At 33.7% G+C, this 23399-nt stretch overlaps 1 protein-coding gene and 1 long non-coding RNA gene across 3 annotated transcripts; one reads left to right on the forward strand and one right to left on the reverse strand.

Annotated features, from left to right (window-relative positions):
• Positions 1 to 544: 544 nt before the first annotated feature.
• LOC140766396 (uncharacterized) lies at positions 545 to 1657 on the forward strand. The gene is made up of 3 exons (XR_012105438.1): positions 545 to 637; positions 1299 to 1407; positions 1522 to 1657. It is a non-coding gene; the product is annotated as an uncharacterized lncRNA (long non-coding RNA).
• Positions 648 to 23398, reverse strand: LOC140766338 (pachytene checkpoint protein 2 homolog). 2 transcript variants are annotated; one of them, XR_012105387.1, is made up of 15 exons: positions 23111 to 23398; positions 22941 to 23004; positions 21123 to 21229; positions 20945 to 21012; positions 20622 to 20725; positions 20441 to 20545; positions 17356 to 17445; positions 17194 to 17269; positions 16108 to 16177; positions 15491 to 15561; positions 15256 to 15346; positions 10499 to 10626; positions 1505 to 1633; positions 1146 to 1404; positions 648 to 905 (listed from the first exon to the last, which is right to left on the reverse strand). XR_012105387.1 is itself a non-coding variant. In XM_073105767.1 (14 exons), the coding sequence occupies exons 1-14, from the start codon at positions 23220 to 23222 to the stop codon at positions 1264 to 1266; spliced, it is 1356 nt and encodes a 451-aa protein (XP_072961868.1). In that variant the 5' UTR covers positions 23223 to 23398; the 3' UTR covers positions 988 to 1263. The 2 variants fall into 2 exon arrangements, 1 of the variants encoding a protein (XP_072961868.1); XM_073105767.1 differs by lacking the exon at positions 648 to 905 and having other exon boundaries at positions 988 to 1404.
• Position 23399: the final 1 nt, after the last annotated feature.

Consider the following 23399-nt stretch of genomic DNA (forward strand, 5'->3'; position numbering starts at 1 on the left):
TTTTAGGTGTTTGCTTCTTAATTCATTATTAGTTAAGTTGATAACTTTGTGAATGTTACTACTCTGATGTCAAAATTTGTTTTCCCAGTGGAGTGTCTGAGCAGCAAGCAGCTTAAACCACAGTTGAGCTTTACATGATTAGATGTTGTTCATTGCCGATTCAAATGAGTTTGATGCGTTGGGAAGTACTTGCTACCACGGTACGGCTCAACTCTTGACACCCAAAAGTATTCATGGATTTGCGCCACTAGAAATACTTATTTAATAATGGTACAACCATATTTCTTCACCTCCACTTCCTTATATCCTGGCAATGAGAGAAGCCCTATTCATTATTATTATTATTATTATTATTATTATTATTATTTGTCATTATTATTATTATTGTGACTAAATTGGAGGTTTGCGAATAGTTCTTAAAAATAAGTCAGATCCATATATAACGATAAGGTAAGTCTACGATGTAGCTTGTGAATTATGATGTATAAAATTCACCAAAAGAAATGTAGAGGATGGTGAGATGACTGGCCTTACGAGAGAAAATAAGTGCAATTGCTAAGTGCTCCAATGGAAATGATTACTGTGAAGCATCAGAATGCAGCAAACAGGAGTTGAGATTCCACTACAAATACATGCGGTACGCGACAACAAAACATTCTAAGGATCACTTTGAAATGCTATAAAAAGAGATAACAGAGGTGACATTTTTAAGTTTAATAATGGCCCAACTACTTCAGTTAGTTCAGATAGATAAATAAGGTGAAATGAACACCTAGTGGACTTTTGTGGATAAAAATTTCTTTTTATCAGCTTCAGCTTCAATTTTGAAAACTTTGCACTAGGCTTTTTGCACAACATTATTGAGCCTTGACAGAGTTGACAGACGGATAACAATTTTACATAACCTGCAAAGAGAAGAAATGTTAGATTTATTATTAAACAGCCTTGAACAAGCACTAGGTTTATGGTTTTCATGGATTACTAAACAAGACATCTGATATGTAGACTTAAGATTGCACATACAGTAATGTTCATGTAAAAAAGATATTTCAGCCAATATGCTGCATTTGTGAGCACTCATACAATTTTTAATTATTGTGAATATTAATTAAGACCACATTTCAGATTAAAGAACTCCTTAGTACCTGCAATTCTCATTGGTGCCTGAGATTTAAACCAGCAAAATGCAGGTTAAAATTGAGCCACAAGAAACTTCGACATCAGTTCTAACTACTAATTAGTACACGATACACAATCCAGATGTTAAGCATGGGACTCAGCCAACTCTCTTTCTGCAGTCTGTACAAGTGTATACAGGAAGCTGGAAGGATCACAACTAGAAAGATTGGTACCAGCTGCATGTGCTAAGAAAGGAAGCTTCCTCAAAGTTCTACCGCTTAGTCCCTGGTAAAGAATGCAAGGAACTGTACTATGAGCTAACAAAAGCATATATAGATATTTGAATTTTAGCATACAATTAACCTAACAAGTCAGATTCTTTCACCTGGCTTACTTCTGCAGCTTGAAGCAGTAGTCTGGAGAGATAAAATGGCCCTTGAAGTTCCCCCGTCTCGGGGGAGTGCAGCTTCTCCTTTAAGGTTGAATAGTTTGGAACTGAAAATTGATCATAATCCTAGAATTGCAAAGCCATTGAGTTTAGATACACATTTCAGCAAATTATAACATTTATGCACCTTGGCTAGACAATGTCTTACAAACATTGACATCTCTTTGCCAACTTCCCATTTATTTTGTTCTCGAATGCAAAGTTTATTGGAAGATGTGTAGGTAAGGTGAATTACTTTCTTAAATTGACGACTCGTTAAAATGAGAATCTCGCCAGTCGCTAGAAGAGCCCTACTTAAATTGAATGATGTCTTTATGTTATAACTGCATTTATATATTTCATCTTGATTTACTTATTGCTTCTCTACTTGCCATAATCCACCATCAAAAGCTGATCGATTAGTATAAATCCTGGACTGACAAATACCTGACCAAGTATTATTGCTGTTTAGATTTGTATCAAACAAGTTTATTTTGAATTTCAATACCAACTAAAATATTGCCTGCTTGCAGCCTACAGAACTAGTAAATGCCGTGGATTTTAGTTTGAATAAATCTCTATTTTGTCACTAACTGAAGTTGCTTAGTTTTGTACTTTTGTAGTACGAAACTTCTTTCAATGATGGTAGAATGTGATAACCATTAACGGTAAATAAACCTCAATTCGATCACAAGTGGCATTTATGAATTAGCTTAGTATTGTTCGTGTTGCTGTGAATAAAATGTTTTTTCTAGTAGTAGTAATCTTGCTGTGCAGGTTTAGGAGCTAGTTAAGCTTAAAAAGAATCAAAGAAATGGTTAATGTTTCTTCATGGTGATTATGTAATGCAATGTTAGATTACTTGGCTCAGTGACTAGATTACAGCTACTGATTAACTTGAAGTTCTGTGGTTAAAAATAATTAACTAATTGAGTGTCTTATAAATGAGAACATAATTTTAGGTTTTACTGTAATTCAGCAAACATGAGATGCTTAATTCCATATATTCCTAAGTGACACCTAATATGTTGAGAATATGACACCTTAGTAGTTTGTTAGAGGAAGATAATTGTACCTATGGAAACCAACTAGATGTCTTTTTCTCTCTATAGTAAAGAGAAGTAAAGAGGGGGAAGAGAAGGGAGAAAATAAGGTTCCCAAACAAAACTCTCTTTTGTAGGATTTTCATTACTAAATATTGAATTCTCACTGGTTAAGATATGAGTTCTTATATTCTTTCGATCCTGATATGCTACTTTTAATGAGTAGATATAGAGGAAGAGAAACACAACCAGAATTATGGGATGTTAAGTTAAAGTTTCCTATCCAGAATTTTGGGTTCTTAATAATGACTAGATAAAGTATTTCATGCATGCTGTTGTCCAAACTCTAAAGAAGTTGATTTTCTCTATTGTTAGTATGGTTCATAAACTGTCTTCTTCAAGAAACTGCCATAAAAGTGGTTTACTAGATTGCATACGTGAGTAGTACCTTAATTGTAATTCAACTACAAATAGCTTGTACATCATACTTCTGCAAATTTAGAGTTTGAAAGACCTTAATAAGAATATAGTCAATTAGTTAGAGTTTGACAGCGCTACAGTGTGGATAGTGCCTTAAGTATTGTTGTTTAGATTCAAAAGCTCTTTGAAAATAGAGTTGGGGCAACATTATGATTATCTAAATCTATTATTTAGATGAATAGAATTGGTTTTCCTATCTATGCAAATGAAATGAAATATATTTATTACCAATAAGTGAGTAGAATTGGTTATCCTATCTATGCAAGCAAACAGTTTTGTGACACATATTATGCATTATGAGAAGTAGAATTAGTTTCCTACTATTAAAGTCATTGTTTTAAAAAAATTTCCACCTTAACACCTAGGCTCCTACTTTAGATAGAATATAACTAGGCTTCGTTTAGATCCCACCTAGATGACCACTTTAGCATCTCATATCATATTTTAATGTGTAGATTGACTCTGAAATTCAAAATTATTATATATGTTAACGAATTAGTGGATTCAAATAGCTTACTTTCCTTCTTAACAAGAATTCATTAGTATATTATTTAGATTGTATGTATTAATTTTAACTTCTTCTATAACTATTATTTATTTTATTTGTTTATCTTTTTTAACTATCTTAAATTTTGGGCACTCGCATAGGCATAGCACCTACGCTCTACATGATCCCTTGTCCGCCAGTCTACCACCTACGGTTTTTTAAAATTTTGACTAAATTACGGAAAAGACGACCGCCATGGTGAGGCGACGCACTGGCAGCCCTACCATTTCACCTGGCACTTGTAGAAGGTGGTCTGCCGCCTTCGCGGGCTGCCTAAGCACCAAAAGGCGCTCACACGGCCCGATAAGGCGGGTTCGCGGTTCAGCCCGCCAAACCGCCTTATCAGGTTTTTTTATAGTGGATCGAATTATCCAATATCCACTAAAAAAACTAACCATTAACTATTAATACAAAATGCTCTCTCTCGCTACTCGTTGCGCCCTTTGTCTCACTAAAATCCCTAAATTCCTAATCCCCCTCTCGTTGCGCCCTGTCTCTCTTTGCGCCCTCTCTCGCTGTGCCCGCTCTCTCGTTGCAGCTCTCTCTGGCTTGCGACAACATTCTGTCCGACTCTTTCTTCCACAGTCGATTACAGAGGTATGGGCCTCTCTCTCTCTCTCTCTCACAATCTCACTCCCTTTCACGATCTCCCTATCTCACTCCTCTCTCACAATTTCACTCTGTCTCATATCGAAGGGTTTTTAATTTTTTTATTTTCAATTCTGTCTAAAGTAGTTAAATCTTAATCTGTTAGTGACTTAGTGATCATCTGATAATCATAATATGTTCGTTATTTAGTTAATCACTTAATTTGTTAATGATTATTAATTACTTAATTCAGAAATTAATTTAATAATTATTTCATAATATGTTTTTTTCAGTTTTTCTCTGTTTCAGTGTTTCTTATTACTTAATTCCTCTAGTTAATTTAGAAATTAATTAAAGTAGTTATCTGCTATTCTGCTAATCTATTGAATACTTGAATGTTAATTAGTTAATCTGTTAATGATTGTTAGTTACTTAATTTAGAAATTTAGTAATTATCTGATAATATGTTTTTCAGTTTTTCTCCGTTTCTTATTACTTAATTCCTCGTTTCCTCTATTTTTTCTCTAATTCTGTTAATTAAGATTGTTGATTACTTGATTCAGAAATTAATTCAGTAATTGTCTAATAACATGTTTTTCTCTGTTTCTTATTACTTAATTCCTCTAATTAATTCAAAAATTAAGATTATTGATTAATATTTAACAGTGAGTTAACTTTTAGTGTTAATCTGTTTTTAACATTTCTCTTGAATTAGTGAATTACTGAATTAAGTTATTAAGTATTAACTAGAGAAAGTAAATCAGTAATCAATAATTAGTGAATATCTGACTATCTGTTTTACTGGAGGTAAAACAGTAATTAATTACTGTTTTTAAATCTAAAATGTGAATTATCAATCATATTTATTTTTTGCCCAATTTAATTACAGAATACAAGTAGTTAGATATGACTACTAATTTCTCTCAAACACTATATGTGGTTGGGTCAACTTCATCTGAATTTTTTGTGCTTGTTGGCTCCAATAATCCAGAATGGCAATATGGATACCTTCCAAATAAAACTGATGCTAACACGGTGAAATGTAGATTTTGTGAGAAGTTTACTAAGGGAGGAATTAGTAGATTCAAAAAGCATATTGCTCATGTTAGAGGTAATGTTGAGCCTTATCCAAAAGCTACAGATGAGACAAAACAAGTTATTAAAGAGCATATAGAAGGAAACAAAAGGAGAAAAGAGAATAAATCAAAAGAGGAAACAGAATTGAGAGCATAAGTAAACATATTTGAAGAAAGGGAAGATCCAAAAATTTTAAAAGTTGGAAATAAAAGGCCAAGAAGTAGAGGTCCTTTAGACAAATACACCTCCATTAATCCAGAAGTTTCAATTAGAGAGCTGAGAAAGATGGTACGAACAAGTATAAAAAATACTTTTACAAAAGAACAAAGAGATAGAATGCTAATGTACTTAGCTCATTGAGTTTATAAGTATAGCATTTCCTTTAATGTTGTTACTAATAAATAATTTCATGTATTGATGGAAGTAGTTGGTCAGTATAATCCGGGGTTCAAGTTGACAACTATGCATGAGTTACGTGAACCACTTTTGAAGAAGCAAGTGGATAAAACAAATGATGATTTAAAAAACCATAGAGCTACATGAAAGAAAAATGGCTGCTCCATTTTAACTGACACTTGGACAAATTAAAAAGAAAAAAACATTATGAATTTATGTGTCAATTGTGAGCTGAGGGTTAGTTTTCTACGTTCAGTTGACTGTTCTAAAAATTCACATACAGATGAATACATCCATAATATTGTTGTTAAGGGTATCAAGGAAGTAAGAGAGGAAAATATACTTCAAGTTGTGACTGATAATGCTACTGTTAATTTAGCAGCTGCACGGTTGCTAAAGCAAAACTATCCTCGTATATATTGAACATCTTGTGCCACCCACTGTATAGATTTGATATTAGAGATGATATCAAAGAAAGAAAGAATTAAAGGTTTAATTGAATGTGGAAAGGAAATCACTGTCTTCATTTATGAACATCACAAAATATTGAGTTTGATGCGTCAGTTTAAATAAAAAATGGAGATCGTGAGACCCGGGGTTATAAGATTTGCCACTTCATTTCTCACATTAGTATTTTAGAGAAGAAAGAGAAATTAAGGCTTATGTTTACTTCCAATATATTTTTAAGTTACAAATGGCTAAAAACTACAAAAAGAAAGAGGGTTTATTATACTATCCTCAATAACCAGTTTTGGAGACAAGTGTCATTAACAATTAAAATGTTCACTTCTTTGGTGAAGTTGCTACGAATTGTTGATAGTGAAAAAAAGCCACCAACGGGATTCATATATGATGGGTTGAAAGATGTCAAGAAAGAAATAAAAAATATTTTCAATAATAATAAGACATCTTCTAAGCCTTTTCTAGATGTAATTGATTACTACACAAATGGAAAGCTTGATACACATCTCCACGTTGCTGCATATTACTTAAATCTATACTATTTTTATAGAGATTTGGATGAGATAGAGACTGACTTAAATATAATGGATGGTGTTCTTAGTTGTATTAAGAACTTTTATCCAGATCAAGCCATTCAAATTCACATTTCAAATGTAGAGATGAAAACATATAAAGATGCCACTGGAATATTTAGGAGACCGCTAGCAAGATTAACAAGAGAAGTTAACAATGATGAATTCAACCCAAGTAATAATTATTAATTAGCATATGTAGTAAAAGTGTAAAACATGTCTTTTACAGTTTTACTCTTTGTATGTTACTGAGTTACTTTTTAATTTTTATTGTTATAGCTCATTGGTGGAGTATATATAGAGTCGGTGCCCCCTATTTGAAATGCATGGTGGTTAAGATTCTTAATTTAACATGTAGCTCCTCAGAATGTGAAAGAAACTGGAGCTCCTTTGAATGGGTAATATATCATTAATCATTGTATTGACTAAGCTAAATTGATGAATTTTATTATCAAATTGATTTAGTCTTTAATTTCATATTCATTCAAAGAAGAGAAATAGATTGGAAGTGAAGAGACTAAATGATCTTATTTATGTACAATTTAATACAAAAATGAAGGATCAAAAGATAGCGAAAGAGAAGGATCCAGTTGTTTCAAAAGAAAGAAATAATGCAAGAGAATAGTTGGATAATGATCATGTAGAGCTAGAGGTCATTTTAGGTAAAGCGTTAACTTAGGAGATGGTAACAGAAGCATTAGGAGCCAAAGAATATTTAAGATCAAGGAGCGCTAGATCTACTCAAGCTACTACTAGTAACACTTTTTCCACTTCTTTAGATGAGCAATTAATTGAGTTGGATGAAGAAATAGATGATGAGGATGATGTTGAGCTAGAGCTTGATCATGATTCCGATAATAATCTTTTGGTAGATGAAGCTCCTCCAATAGATTGTGGAGAAGATTAGAAGATGGCCTCAGTTGTGAACTTGTTATAAACTTGATAATTTTAATTATATGTTATTTGTTATGGACCTTATGATTTTGATATTTTTTATCATATTATTTGTTATGATTGTGAACTTGTTGTTAGGAACCTATAGTTGTGATAATTTTAAATATTTAATTATGTATTTATGTTATTATGATTGTGAATTATGATTATGTTATTTAGTATTTTGGTTTAGAACTTGTTGCTATTTATATATTTATGTTATCATGGTTGTGGATTATGATTATGTATATTATATATGTTTATTTATTTATTTATTTTATATTAAAAATGTTAGACCACTTTGTTGCCCGCCTTCCACCTAGGCGCTAGGCAGTGGGGTGATTGCCCGCGGCTGCCTTTCAAAACATTGTATACAACTACGAGTTGATGAAATTAGTTTTCTTACTACTTAAGTGCATATTAATAGGATTGGTAATGGTTTCTAAAATCTTATTTGCAAGTATGGTGAGTAGAACTGGGCAAGTATTATCTTTTGTGAAATATGTTTTACTAGCTATGAGATTTTGTACTTTCCATGGGTTGTTCTATATAGTGTTATATTCATGATTCAATTGACTAGTTTTGGGTCAGTTTCGGTCGAATTGGCCAAAATGACCCGACATGAGTTAGTGAAATAGGTTGGGGCTCATTTGGATTTGACCTTAAACAAACCCAAGAACATCAATAAATGATGTCCTCATGTCCCCCTCCTACCTACTTTTATCTTTCTCTACCACATACTCCAAACTAGCAAAGTCCTCTAATGTAAAATATGTCAAAGTAGATGTCGAGTGAGCTCCGATGATGGATCCAGTGATATCCCACTCCAACGACCTTAGGTAAGTCCTCTTTCTTTCATTTTAGTTTTCTTTTTTGGTTTTTTTCATTTCTCCTCTCTCCGATGACCTCACATCATCTCTCTGACAAGCATCATTCTCTCTATCTCTATCTCTCTCTCTCTTAATACCTCGTCCCCTCTCTCTCTCTCTCTTTCTTTCTTCCTCTCTGTTCTACAACAACCATTCTACTACAGTAACTAGAGCACGTGCAAGAGGAGTTAAAATGAGTGAGTAGGAAAGATATAAGGAGGAGAGTGCGAGACAGAGGAAGAGGAAGAGAGAGATATAGAGGAAGAGTGAGAAAGTGGGAGAGAGACGGAGACTTTTTATTTGTGTGAGAGAAAGGAAGAGAGAGAGAGTGGAAGAGAGAAAGAGAGACAAAGATTGAAATAGTATTTTCTTTCAAATTTTAGACTTTATATATGAGTAATTTTTTTCTATATTTTCCTATTATTTTTTCCAACTTTTTTACGATTTTTCATGCATTTTAAAATATTTCTAAAATGTTATAGTAGTCAAAAAGTATTCCGATACTAAAACGGTTGATATATATCATTTTTTAGAGCGACCGATCTTTATACCGATATTTGGAACCTTAGTTACATGGCAATACTTATTAGCTACAAATTTTTCCCAAATCATTTGTGCTAAAGCTTGGTTTGTGATTAGACATGACTCTGATTTTTAAGTTCATTTCTTCACATTAGAAACTTTTTCTATTGTTCTTCAGTTTGGGTCATGTGATATTTTGGTCTATGAGCCTATATGGGCTGATTGTATTGTGTGATTATTTAAAAAATTGTGTAAGAGCTATATGTTGGATTCTAAGCTTGAAAAATATTATTGACAAGAATCATCTATTTACAAGCTTAGTTAGCTGGCAAGAACACATGGCCATATGGTTTCAAATAAAAAACTCTAGTATCTGAGAGTGTACTTAGAAGATTAATAGAAATTATTAGAATATAAAAATTACTATTCTCTAACAACTTAAGCTTTTATAGTAGTTCGTGAATTAAAATGGTATTACAGCAGAGGTTCTAAATTTAAATTCTGTCAAGACAATCTATTGTTTAAAATATAAAATATCCACCCATTTTGTGCCTATCAAAGAAACAAGAGGAAGCATTAAAATATAACATATGAAAATTACCATTTTCTAATAACCTTAACTTTTAAAATAGCTGGTAAGTTAACAGAGACAAATATATTAGTAGAGCCAATGTAATGATGCTTTGGTATCTCAAACTTCAAATTGGATGGGCTTGTACCATGGTTACCTGAACTCATAGGTTATAAGAATACATTGTTATATCTTATACTAAGTAGTAGGTTGGTTCTATACTATGCTTTGTATCTTCAAAGTTAGAATTATGATTATATGATTCTTGCAATATGGTTTATATATTATGTAATTGGTTTTCAAAACATTTCTGATTGTTAAGTTGCGATGTGAGCTCATTATCCCCTTCTTTTCGATGACTCTTACGAAGTGTGAATAGGTAGAAATCACTAGGCAACATCATTTTAGCATTTGGAATTTTGGGTAGCACACTAGTGGTATCCTTTTATATCCTACCCTCTCAAGGGTAGCTACTAGCCACATGTAGCTTGCATTTCTATGCTAACCACTATGTTTGGTATTGTATAACAATTTTTGGAGATGTTGTAAATATAGCTTGTATTTTTATTTTTCTAGTTTATGGTTTCTATAAATTGTTTTCTTAGATGTACCGCTACATTAGTTTGGCATTTTAATTACTGAGTTCAGCTCACTAGATCAAAAAAGAAATGATTATTGTGCACTCAATTAGGGCACAGTTGTCTCTACGGGATTGTGGCCAGCTATACCCATTTGCTTTTGTAGTGATAGGGGTTGTGACAGTAAACCCTGCCCTTTACCACTAATAGAATAATGCAAAGAAAGAATCGATTTCAAGGACTTAAATAACAATGAGAAACTTGTAATGTTAAAGATGGTCAAGCAAGTTTAACTGGTCGTGAGGAACTAATACCTTGGGATATGTGAGAATTCCTACACGTAGAAGTTCATGTAAGCATGATCTCAAAATCTCATATCGTGCTTGAACAGTTGGAGGGCCAACATATGCCTTGATATCTGCTCGATCAACAAAAGCAATATCTGCAATCTAGACAAAAGTGAGTTCTTACATGACGACGAAGTGCTACAAAAGATAAATAAATATTTTCCATAATTTTGAATTCATGTAAAGTGGAAAAGAGAGTAAACATCCAGCAATAATCTATAGTAAACAAATAATGACCTTCCTAATGGAAAAAAAGAAAAACATGAATTAGGGAAGGTCAATTCTATAATTAAATTAATAAATTAATACCGATAGCCAAGAATTCTATTGCTAGTGGCATGTGCTATGTAGATATTCTGTTGGCATGGCACGTACCTGTCAGCATTCCCTGTGCCGACTCAGCGACGCCTATGTGTGCGACTAGCACACCCTCAATAGGTTTTTTAGGGCATATATATATATATATATATATATATATATTAAAACCTATATTAGAGTCTTTTATTCTTAGATAATATTGTAAAAGACCTAAATATGCTAAAAGTTCAGTAAAAATATGATTCAACACATAATATCAAGCAAATTCCCTTTCTCTTTGATTCCTATATTTTTTAAGAGTATTTTATATAGATGTAGCACAAAATGCTAGATCTGTTTAGAATGACTTACAAATGATAAATCTAATTTCATTTTGCTACATCTAGAATGATTAATCTTGAATTTGGTTTCTAAACAAAAAAAAACAAATAGGAAAAGAAAATAAATGAAAAAATATATCTTTTGATGAGATTTCAAGTTCCCACCTTTGGATTGACCTCTCCTAAATCTCTCTTTCTCCTCATTTTTTTGGTTTGGGAGATAAGCCTACCAACAAATAAACCTAAAAAAGAAGTCTCCTAAGTAAGCTAAATAGGTATCAAACAGCACTCATGATGTGCTACTCGATACCCACTGCATACCAAGAGCAATACTAGCGATACAGGCAGTGACACACGTCAACACAAGGCAACACACCTCAAAACAAGGAAGTACCACCGACACGCTGTGTGCCTAGTATCAGCACAACACTAGCACGACAATCCTTGCCGATAGTTGTGATCTGAAGATAGATGTTGATCAATGATGGTCAAAAAATAAGTTGGTTAAATAATATGCACCTTGGTTCAGAATAAGAAGTCAACAAGGTGTTATGATTCAACTAATAAACAAAAAAATTACCAACTTAATATAGAGAAATTAATGTACTTGAGTAGTTGAGTGCACCGAGTGTGCTTAGTTATCGATTCTTGGTATTTGATGCTAATTCACACTAGGCTTGCCTTTCACTTGCTCGCTATAGCATATTTTGGCGGAACATAAATGTTGATGAATTAGTATTAATTCTTTCTCCTATGTAGAATTCAGTCACTTGGCTAGCCCTTGAAAAAGTCCTCCAGATATGGAATACTCTAGATGAGGGAGATCAATGACAACTGTTAGCACAATATCTCCAAGTTAGATCGATGACAACTGTTAGCACAATATCTCCAAGTCCAGTAAGCACATCTCAAAAACAACTGATGGGTAAAGATACAAGCATCTTTTGAATGTAAACTAAAGAAAAAGATCTTGAAATTACCAATATAAAAATAATTAATTAATTATTGTTCTCTACAACAATAGCTAACTTATTTAAGGGAAGACAAACATATAAGAAAAGGGGGTTCTCATGTAAAGCAATAAATTAACATGGCTTGATACTGAACTCCACTACTTACACTTTGATCCAAACAAATTTCAGTTTTTGGAATTCGAATGATGTCAGTGAACAGATTCCCCAATGCACCAAAGTAAACGAAGCAAACTTTTAAGATGCTCTATGTTGGTTGAGCACCAGACAATTATGTCTACTAGTTTACTACCCTATACGTTACTACCACACAATCTTGCTTTGCGTGTTTTCTAGCTCTAACTTAGGATAAAGCATGGTGAGGCTCTGCCCTCTAGCTTTACTCCATGTCTCTTCTGCAATGCTGTGCAAGCATAGCACAGCCATAGGGATGCAAAGTAGTAGCTGCAGCACAATAGCAAAGAGGATCCAGCAAAGAAAAGTAGGGAGGCCCACAAAGTATAGCCCTTATAGGATGGGATTGAATGCAATTTTCTCCTGACTTGTTTGAAAAATGGGGTAGATGGCAGTCACCTAACTTGGTTTTAGTAGTTTCATCGAGCTATGATAGAGGTTGGACTGATTATGACCATTCTATATTTACGTGTACTTTGATGCAGGGGTTGGTTATTCTACTACTCTATGTAGATGACATGATTATTATAGGTACTAATTCAACTTATTTTCAAATCATCGCAGAAACACATGCCTGAACACTTTCAGATGAAAGACTTGGGTCGCCTAAGTTATTTTCTTGGTCTTGAAATTGCTCATAACAAGATAGGTATATATGTATCTCAATGAAAGTATGCTTCTAATTTGATCAATCGAAAAGCTATACCTGATGATAGGACAACTGATACACTTCTTGAGCTTCATCTAAAGATTCATCGCAACAGATGGTGTGTCATTAGCAGATTCGACTAGATATAGGCAGCTTGTGACAGATTAGACATAAGTATCACTAGACCAGATATTTTTCATGTTGTGAACATAGTTAGTGAGTTTGTGACAGCCTCTCAATCTATTCATTAGTAGCACTACTTTAAATTCTCAAATATGTGTAGGGGGTTATTACTTGCTCTCTTTTGATGTCTACTCACTCCTCTCTTGTTCTTCAAGCTTATTCTGATGCTGATTGGGCTAGTAATCCTACCACTCATCGTTCTACACAAAATTATGTGTTCTTTAATAACTCTCTTATATCTTAGCAAAGCAAGAAGTAAGATATTATCTCTATCTAGTACCATAACACAATATAAAACCTTGTCCACTAATAAGGAGACTATTCATCTTCACCATCTATTAGGCAACAATGGCATGTCAACTCCTATGCCCACTATTATTTTTATTGTGATAACAAAAGTGCTACAAAATGCAAGCAATCTTGTATACCATAAGAGAACAAAACACATTGAGGTAGACTGTTATTTTGTTCAGCATCAATTTTTATTTGGCACTATCAATTTTTCTCAATGTTTTAAAAAGCATTTTTGGCACCCGCCGCTAACCTGCTATGTGCCCCTATTATACATTTGGACTGTATTAGAGCATTTTTGGCAAGCCAGTTTGTTAGTTGACAAGCCTAACTGGCCAACTTAACGAGCTATGTGGGTCAGATGAGAATGGCTCAGGTAAGAGTAGTTAAGTTAACAAGAGAAAACCCTCTATTCTCCAAAATGAGCCCTAAATCTCTAATTTCTCGATAGTCTTCTCTTTAACTCTTTTCTCTCTCGAGGTTGACAGTGGGCCCACGGCGAGCTGAGCACGGTGGTGAGCTCCTCTGTGAGCCCCCTCTCTCTCTCCTTCTCTCTCTCACTAGAGATCGAGCTTGTGAGACATAGTGGAGGTCAAGCTCATGCAACACGGCAATAGCATCATCAAGATCAAGGTCATGCAATGGCAGCAACGTGGAGTTGGGCTTGTGTTGCAATATGGAGCAGAGATCCCATTGCCTTCATTCTCCTACTATTTAATGGAAGTGATGGAGTTGAAAGAGGTAGAGTTGGTGTTGCACACGTGCTGGATAAGTCTTCAATTATTTCAAAAAAACCTCACATCCCAAACACGAACAAAAATTAATCTCCAACTGTGTAACTTATTTTTGAAATATGTCGGCATCTATGTTTTAATCAATGATGGTCGTGCCTACGGCGTACCACATGTGGCACGGCATCCCTCCTAGCAGCAATCGACTCACCATAGTCGTCACTGCTTGTCTTCGCCCTTCGCCGCTCACCACCGACCTCATCGTTGAGCTTGCTTCATTGCTCGCCATCAACCTCGTGGTCGGTGGCAAGGTCAATGGTGAGCGACGTGAAGATGAATAATTTTCCTTCTCTTTTTCTCTCCCTTTCTTGCAACACGTGTCGTGTAGCCATCCTTAATTTTAATAATTTTGGTGTAGTGAACTATTAAAAACTTCATACAATTATATATTATATTAGTACTATAATATATCATATTTAATTTTTTTTTCAGTTTTTATATATTAGAAATGTTGGACTGCCTTAGCATCCGCCTTGGTGCATGCCTTCCATTTATGCCTAGGTGGTGGGGTGACCACTCGCAACCCGCGATCACCGTTCAATACACTGATTTTTCCTATATATAATCTACGAAGCAGATAGCTGATTTCTTCACTAAGTTGCATCCCATGACACACTTTAAATATCTAGTTGGCAATTTGATCCACCTTGAGTTTAAAGGGGGATTTGTAGCTGTTAATGTAATACTCTTATATTATACCCGAGGAATAACCTACCCTACATATACATGTAATAAACTTATTTATGAGAATAACATGTATAAACACTTAATTCTTAATGAGAAAATACTTTAGGGTTTTTCTAATCGTTTAACTATATCCAAATTCCTTTGTATCGACTGAGAAATCTTAAATATTTCTAGGATAGTATGAAAATTTTAATTAACATCAGATTCATCATGAAAAGGAGGTGCAGTCGAGTGGAAAAATGATCAGAAGCAAGAAAAAGAACTCACAAAAAATTTCCAGGTTAGTAAAATCAAAAATATTATAAAACTGAAAAAAGATATAGAAGAAACGAATATATACCAATTGCAGCAGTTATGTTTGATGTTGTCAAAATGATGACATTGGGCCAGGACTTTAACTTGTCCATTTGAGTTAGCAAAGCATTGACAACCTGAAAATTTAAGCAAAGAGCACAGTAGGGTGAGATGAGAAAAGGATATATGTAATCCTTAGAAGTGTTTAATTTTAAGTTAAGCATAAAAAATGTAAGATTGTGTGATTACTGGCAAAGAAAAAGCTAAATACTCAGTAATACCCTAATAGAATCTGAAGGTTCTGATCCAGAGAGGGCAGCGTTTCTCGCAGCAGCAAGGCTTTCAACTTCATCTGAAAATGAGGAACAGAAAATAATGAAAATATTCAAGATAATAAAGTTATTTGCCTTGGTCAATAAGAACAATATGTAGTATGTTTGGATAATTTAATTGTAAGCCAGTAATCCTTCTGAGTCTTGAGAAAAGGGATTTTATTGTGACACCACAAGTGAGTTGACAACAACCAAATTTAATCAAGACTAAGCTAATTTAGGGAAAACATGAACACTTGCCTCCTACAAGAAAATTTGCAATGAGAACTTGCTTCTTGCAAGCATTATGAGATATAAGATCTGTTATTTAAGTATATATGAACAGTGTTTTTTGGTTGTAAATAGTTAAATACATGTCTTCTCCCAAATATGACAACTTATCCACAGTAGTAACTACTAGACGTTATCAATTTATCACAAGTCTATGCCTCATCGCTCAAAGGTTATTAATTCTCAAAAGTTAGAAATCAAGTAATGCAATACCAACTCCCGACCAAACCAATCATTAGTTGGACGTGCACTACTTGTACACAAGGAAATTGAAAGAGGATGAAAAAGAAGCTAACCAATCAAAACAAAGACTAGGTTATTTTCTTCCTCCACCATCTCCTGAATTTTCTGAAAAAGTTTTGCCACCTGAATGTAAAGATTGAAAAAGATAAAGAATATCAAAGACCCAAAGTTTTAAGATATGATGATACAAGAAAGCTAAAAAGATAATGGTAAATTCAAGATGGGCAAGTTCAGTCAGTAGTTTCTCATCAGATTAGATTGAACAAAATGAGCAAACAACTCTCCAGATTCCAGCCAGATTTTCACCATGCAGATCTAATTTGCTTTTAATCTGTTCAAGTCTTCAAGATAGTATTGAAGCATTATCAAGTCAGTTAACTGAATCAAGTTGGTTACAATAAAAAACATTATAACAGCTACTTATGGAATACAAGACCAAATTGAAAAATGAACTAATATCAAGAAAATTATCTGGAAAGATGAAAAACAATCCTGTTCTCTAATGCCTTAGAACCTCTTCCTTATTTCCTCTTTTGCATCTCCCTCTGCTCCAATTAAATCAACCATCATCCAGAGTTCCCATATTGACAAGATTGTTCGGTTTGATGACAGTCGATAGTACCAACAAATTATGGGTATTAACCTCGGCAATCCTTGAGAGAACCTTCTACCCCTCTCACCAGCTTCCATAATTTCGACAAGTTAACCATCATATTGGAATTGTATTAAAATCAGCAAAGGTTCTTATCCTCAAAAGAGTCAAAACATATTAAATCAAAGAAAAGATGCATAGATACAGCATATAAAAGAAACTTAAGTTTCCAGAATTGGTTTAAGACATAGATGCATTTTAGTCAGACTCAAAAGGGTTGTCCTTGGTTTGTTAGTTGCTGAACTACACTTAATAAACTTTTGCAAATGGATTCTCAAATCTCACAAAATACTTGCATACAACTACACAGGTAAAGTTTCCTATAGCCTCAGACACTGCAAAGAGGAGCCTGACTTCTCTTTTACACAATATGCAAAGTTATAGGAGTAGAAAAAAATTCAATGACACTAAAGAATAACTCCCATGAAAAGAACTGAACAAGGGATATTTGTTGAAGGAACAGTAAGAGTGGAGTACAACAACATACCAGTTTGCCACTTTCTGAAAACCATTTGCTAAACAAGGAATGAGCATTTACTTCGACCAATTGACACATGGAGTACCTAGTTGATAATCATTAAAGACATCGACCGAATAAAATTGTGTATTGATTATTGATAATCAATAAGAAATTTAGTCAATCACAAACCTTGACTTGGAGCGTATAGAAAGCTTTTGAGCTAGTGCTTTACACAAAGAAGTCTTGCCCGTTCCTGGTGGTCCATGCAAAAGAATAATCCTGTAATACAGGGCAAATGTAATCAAAGAGATTATGACTCTCCCCGGCATACACAAATTTTCTTAGATATATTTCTATTAGATTTAGATGCTTGTGTTCATGCACTTCTGCGATGTTAATGTTAAAAACTAAAGAAGATCTTGCTATATGACATTTGAGAGTGTTACTTGGTAGGACAGTAAGGTTTGTCCCTTGCATCCAAAAGGTCACAAGTTTACATCATGGAAATAGCCTCAACAATAAAGCTAAGGGTGCACACATCTTTCTTTCCCACACCCTACATGGACAAGAGTAGCACATTGGGCATCCTTTTCTAATCTAATTAGCTGACATTATCATATGTGACATGAAATGCAGCAGTAGGAAGATGTGCATTTAAACCTCAGAGCATAGAAGAAATTACAAGATAAAATATCTATATATGATACATGAAAGCAATTTAAAAATCCATCAAATGAACAAGATATTATCATATATATCTGTATGTATATGTTTTACAGGTAACAGCAAACAAATGGCAACCTCTCCTTATTTAGCTAGTAAATCAACCAAAAGGTCCAGAACGGTCTTATGATCTAAATAAACTGAATGAAAGGGATACTAAAAAAGCTAGGAATTTACATAAGAAAAGATCATTAACAAAACAAGATCACAAGATTGACATTTTGGTTGGGCTAATTCATGAAAGAACAAAACTTGGTGTAACACTATAACCAACAACTTAGACTACTTGTGAATGTTGGCCAGGGGTAAAACAAAAAAAAAATAGCAGACTGTCTATAGTACATTACCCTCATCTGTTGTCCCCATTGACAGGTTTTTATTAGATTAAATGTATCATCATCGTCCACTTTAGATACTGCATCTCCTAACACCAAGTCCAGTTGCATGAATGTTGCCCCTCTATAGATAAGAGACATCAAGAGTTCAAGATTGTTAAAGCTAACGGACGATAGTTTTAACGTAAACTGCATTTCAAGTACATTGCTTTCCACCATCAAACTCTATATGGAAAACTTCTAATTATACTGATCTTACAAAACCTTTGATGGTATGGGTTAAGAGGCAAAGTTAATCTTCCCTTAGTACATTTATGTGCAGCACATCCATGTCACCAAATACTAATATACGAAGCAGGAACATAATTTAAGCTAAATACTTATTTTATTATGTATTTCAGTATTTTAGCATAAAATAAAAGGGTCATGTAATTAGCATGTGACTTTTGATGATTTGGATGGTTAGGATTTATCTGAGCTTTTCAAATGGAGAGCTAGGATTCTAGAGTTGTTAATGGCCAATACAAATAACCTCTTTATGTACTGCAGTAGCCATGCTATGTTTTATACATATTGCTATAGATTTTGAGTTTCTTCATGAATACTTCTACAGACCAACACCGAAACCAAACCAAAACATTTCATGAAGTCTTAGATATAATGATCAATATTCTTAAAGTTCTGCACAAAGAATAATGATGCACACAATAAAACATTGCACGAAAGATAAAATGACAATAAAAATAATATAGCAAATATCATTGTATGGAGAATATGGTAATTTATGACAACTAGTATACAAATATTTTTGTAAACTACGATGTAGAGTAAAACTAAGTAAATTCATTCACCAAATTTATCTATAAGGTGACTTAGACTTAGTCTTCTCACTATAATTCATGTATGAATTATCCATAATTAAATAACATTAGGTTGACAATATTTTCAAAGATATATATATCTCAAGTCCTCTTTATAAGTCATGTATATAAAACATGAGTAAATAATAATCAAAGATTTAATCCGATAAAGATTCTCAACTCAACTTCTGACGAAAATATAATAAAGAGAGATCTCCTATTTTCTATTTTCTCTAAACAAAATATTATAAATTAATATTTCCCCTTATATCTTATTTTCTAGAAATAAAATAGAATATTAAATATTTGCAGAAATAAGAAATTCCATTTAAGTATAATATTTCTAACCTGTTAGAAATATAAAGAAATCATAATCTCCTTTTCTTTTTCTAAAAAATATCATAAATAGGTGTTTCTATAAAATGATCTAATCTTGATATCTCTAATTTCTTAATAAAAACTTAAATAATAAATTTCTTAATTTCCTATGCGTGTAGCATAATTAGCATCATCCAAATTAAATTTCTCACATCAGTAGATTGGACAAAATAAAATAGATCTAATAAAAGATTCTTCAATAAAAATAACTTTTGCTCAATTCTATTCTATATTATTCAGGACAATAAAAATTTTAAAAAATTTGAGTAGGAATCAAATTATTAGGACTCTTAATCGTAGTATGCTCGGATTCCAATGCCCTCTATTTTTGTACCTTCCTCTTTTCCTTCTTTTTCTTTTCCCTTCTCTCTATCTGAACCAGATATGCTCTCTTTCTTTTCTTTTTTTTATTTATTTTATAATTCTCTTCTCTCTTTATTCTTTTTGATACAGCACTATAGCTACGATACCAAGCCCACATTCCCCAAAACCTCTCCCTCTAGGGTTCATTTTACTCTAAGTTTTCCCTTCTTTTTATATATGAAAAAGGTAAGTAATTTAAGATCTTAATTTATTTAATCTGAATCCTAAAAGATAAAGGATAAAAACTAAATCTCTCATTATGCAACATGACAATCTATGATCTTGTAATTTGGTTTGCTCAACATTTTGAACTCCTTTTGACATTGACAATATTATAATTTGATGATAGACTGAGTGCATTTGGTTACATCATGTAGAGGAAGCCAAGGGACTTTTGTTGAAGCTTATGTTTGAGGATTGTCAGTTGGCACATGTAGTTATTATCATGCTAGTGCTTACCTAAACTGATATGAGAAGAATCTGCAAAACCACCCTAGCAATATCATGACAAATCAACTCCCCAAATATTCATCTTAAAAGAGAGATTAAATCTACATTTTGAACCATTGTATATATTAATGATTCAAATATGTGGCTTAGGGAAAAGTTCCTTACCGGTTCCATGAAACAAGACAAGGATCTACACCTCTCTCAGTAAAGAGCAAAGCACTTGCAGCATACCGCAGCAACCTCTGCTTGAGACCAGTTTCATAAATTAAGCTGCAAATAAATTAAATCACTAAACAGTATAGACATCAATAAGGCATCACCAAAAAAGAAGTATTGCATAACGAACCTCTCCCACAGTCCATCGAATTCTTTAGCAGGTAGAGCCCACTCATTGAAGCTAGAAAGTGTATCGTCTTCACTTGGTTCCTCACCTGGACCATCTTCACTAAGCTGTAGCAGATGTACATCTAATAATTACCAATCTATAAAAATAGTACCAGAAAAACTTCTATAAAAATATCAAAATGCATGAAGACTGACATACAGGAGGAAAAGCATATGAAAAATAAAGATGGGCACATGAAAGTAAAAAATAAGAAGTTCAATGACTGAAAAAGTGAAAATAGAAATAGTTCATACAAAAGTTCTATATTCCAAAATAGTGCATACCTGGAAAACATGCACAACAGGCCTGACTTGCCAGAACAAGAGTACTTCATGGTTCGCCAACCACTCATCTGCAGAAGAATATCAATTACAACAAAGATCAGCAAAATTAACACAAAAGAACATGCAAATAAGTTCAAGGTAGAAAGGAACATGGGCCAGTTTCGGTGAGTTATTCTACCTGTGTCGCAAATTAGGATTCTCTTAACATTTTCAAAAAGAAAAGAATCATCAGAAGGCACCGGAATAGGACCATCAGTATAGCTTAAGCTTCGTTTTTCTAGCATCCTGAATATAAATTGAGAAAAATAAGGGAGTAAAAACCTATTTAAGAATATGCACTTAGAAACTAAGAGGTTTAGGATGAACATGATGTCAAAGAACTTATAAGAACAGCCTATATGCGTGTTTATAAATGCAAGATTTTGTGCCAAATCAAGTGCTATCCTGTCTTTTTCTTACTACTACACTAATATTCCCAGATAGGTGATGTAATAGCATGACTATACAAGAATGAACTGAAGTATTTTCAAATAGGCAGAGTTAAATTAAGTAAATATCCACGTTATGTTAACCGTAGGACAAATTTAATAAGTAATATTAATTATCATGTAATTTACATTATATGGGCAACATGGTCATTTTTTGCATGCAAAACTAGGGACATTATCAAATGAACATGAAATTAGGAGTGTTTGGATCAAAACCCTAGAATTTCATGAGCTTCATTGAGTTGCTAAATATTTAACAATGACTGAAAAGTGGCACCATTCAATTGACAATGTTGATTGTGTATTTAACAAATAGATTCATCGAAAACTAGATAGGACTCAATTGATCCACTCAATTAGACTGGTATACAGTAAAATTTAATGATTTGACAAACATAGGTTATCTTATCTTGAATCTGAACTCCAATTAGGTCACATATAAATGCTAATCAACCAAGGTAGACCAATAAAATTTCAGGGCTTAACCGAATAGGTTTGAAAACATTCAAATTCAATCCTAACTAACTGATTTAAGCAACTCATGGCTACACACACTCTAAAGCAGTTCCCAAACTGAAATAACAAACAAGCATCAGCATTATCTCTCGCCATTCTTTATATTCTTGAGTAAGTCTCTTTCTTCTCAATATTTAACTTATGCAACCCTGGATATCTTGTAAGAATATAGGAATATTTAAATATTACATTGAATGTTTCTGCTCACTAAGTTAAATAAAGCATTCAGCACCATGCATGGCCGGCTCTGTTTCTGTTGTTTTAAATTATTTGCCGCATAGGGGGCTGCACCTAATCAGCTATTTAGCTTTTGTGCCATGTGTGTCTTAAAGATGAACAAATGTCACAGAATAATTTGAGGGTTTTGCTCCTTGGCCAGAAGAAACTGGCATGGATTTCAAAAGTAAAATATTCTTCCACGTACCAGTAGGTCCTTTAAATCTAAAAATTACTTTGCATCAAAGATGCTATGAGTCAAATAGCACCTTCCTAACAAGGAAAGAATATCAAGGAGATTGAGGAATTTTTTAAACAAGGAAACAGGGCTTCCCTTGCTTTATTCTCCAAAGCAAAAACCAAAAAAAATCCTCACAAGCATAGGCATGCATAACTATGGTTATTTATGAAGTTATTGAAAAAATGCCTCTATGCAATCCCAGTATGTATGGGATGTTTGTAAATATTGGTGCGCATGTGCATGTAATATATATCATCGTAATGAATAACCAAGTGAGAAAGTTCTCAAATCCCATCAAGTTTGTCACTTCCCCCTTCCTCACTGTATTTCTCCACAGAAATTCAAGAGAAGTTAATTAGGTCCCTAACTGCTAAAGTTTAGTTAACAAAGAATGTTGACATTCTACTGAGAAAGGCACAGAAACAAAGAAAAATATACTAACAATTCCTTCCTACTTGAATAAGAGTACTGAACACCATCTTATCCTTCCTCATTGGAAATGGTATAAATTGAGCGAATAACTGAAAAGACGGACCTTTCTACAGCCGTGCGGATATCTTCAACTCGAGCCGTGCTCGAGGGATTCAACAACACCTCAACTACAGAGACACCAAAACCCCCAAATCAGCAACACTAAGAAGCATTGCTTCAGGGCAAAATGAAGAGACCGGAAATGGTACGAGAATGGGATCAGAAAAATTTGACCTGAAACGAGGACTTTATCGTCTTCTGTGGAGATGGGAGTAGGAGCGGTGACCTCCTCTGGTTTTCCAATGTCGGAAGTTTCTGGGAGAGAGACCTCCATTGGAGTGTTCATGGGTATTTGCTTCCTGCAAATTGATGATATTTGAGGTTCAGGAGGAGAGAAACGAGAAAGGAGGAACAACACCCTAGGGTTTGGAATGGGGAAGAGGCTTAGGTATTCGCTCGGGGTTCAAAATTTGGGGATTTCCCTCTCTTATATAAAGCGATTTGAAGTGGGCGGGAGGTCAGA

This window comes from Typha angustifolia, chromosome 1 (assembly GCF_048772165.1).
Source record: "Typha angustifolia cultivar Huaian chromosome 1, ASM4877216v1, whole genome shotgun sequence".
NCBI lineage: Eukaryota > Viridiplantae > Streptophyta > Magnoliopsida > Poales > Typhaceae > Typha > Typha angustifolia.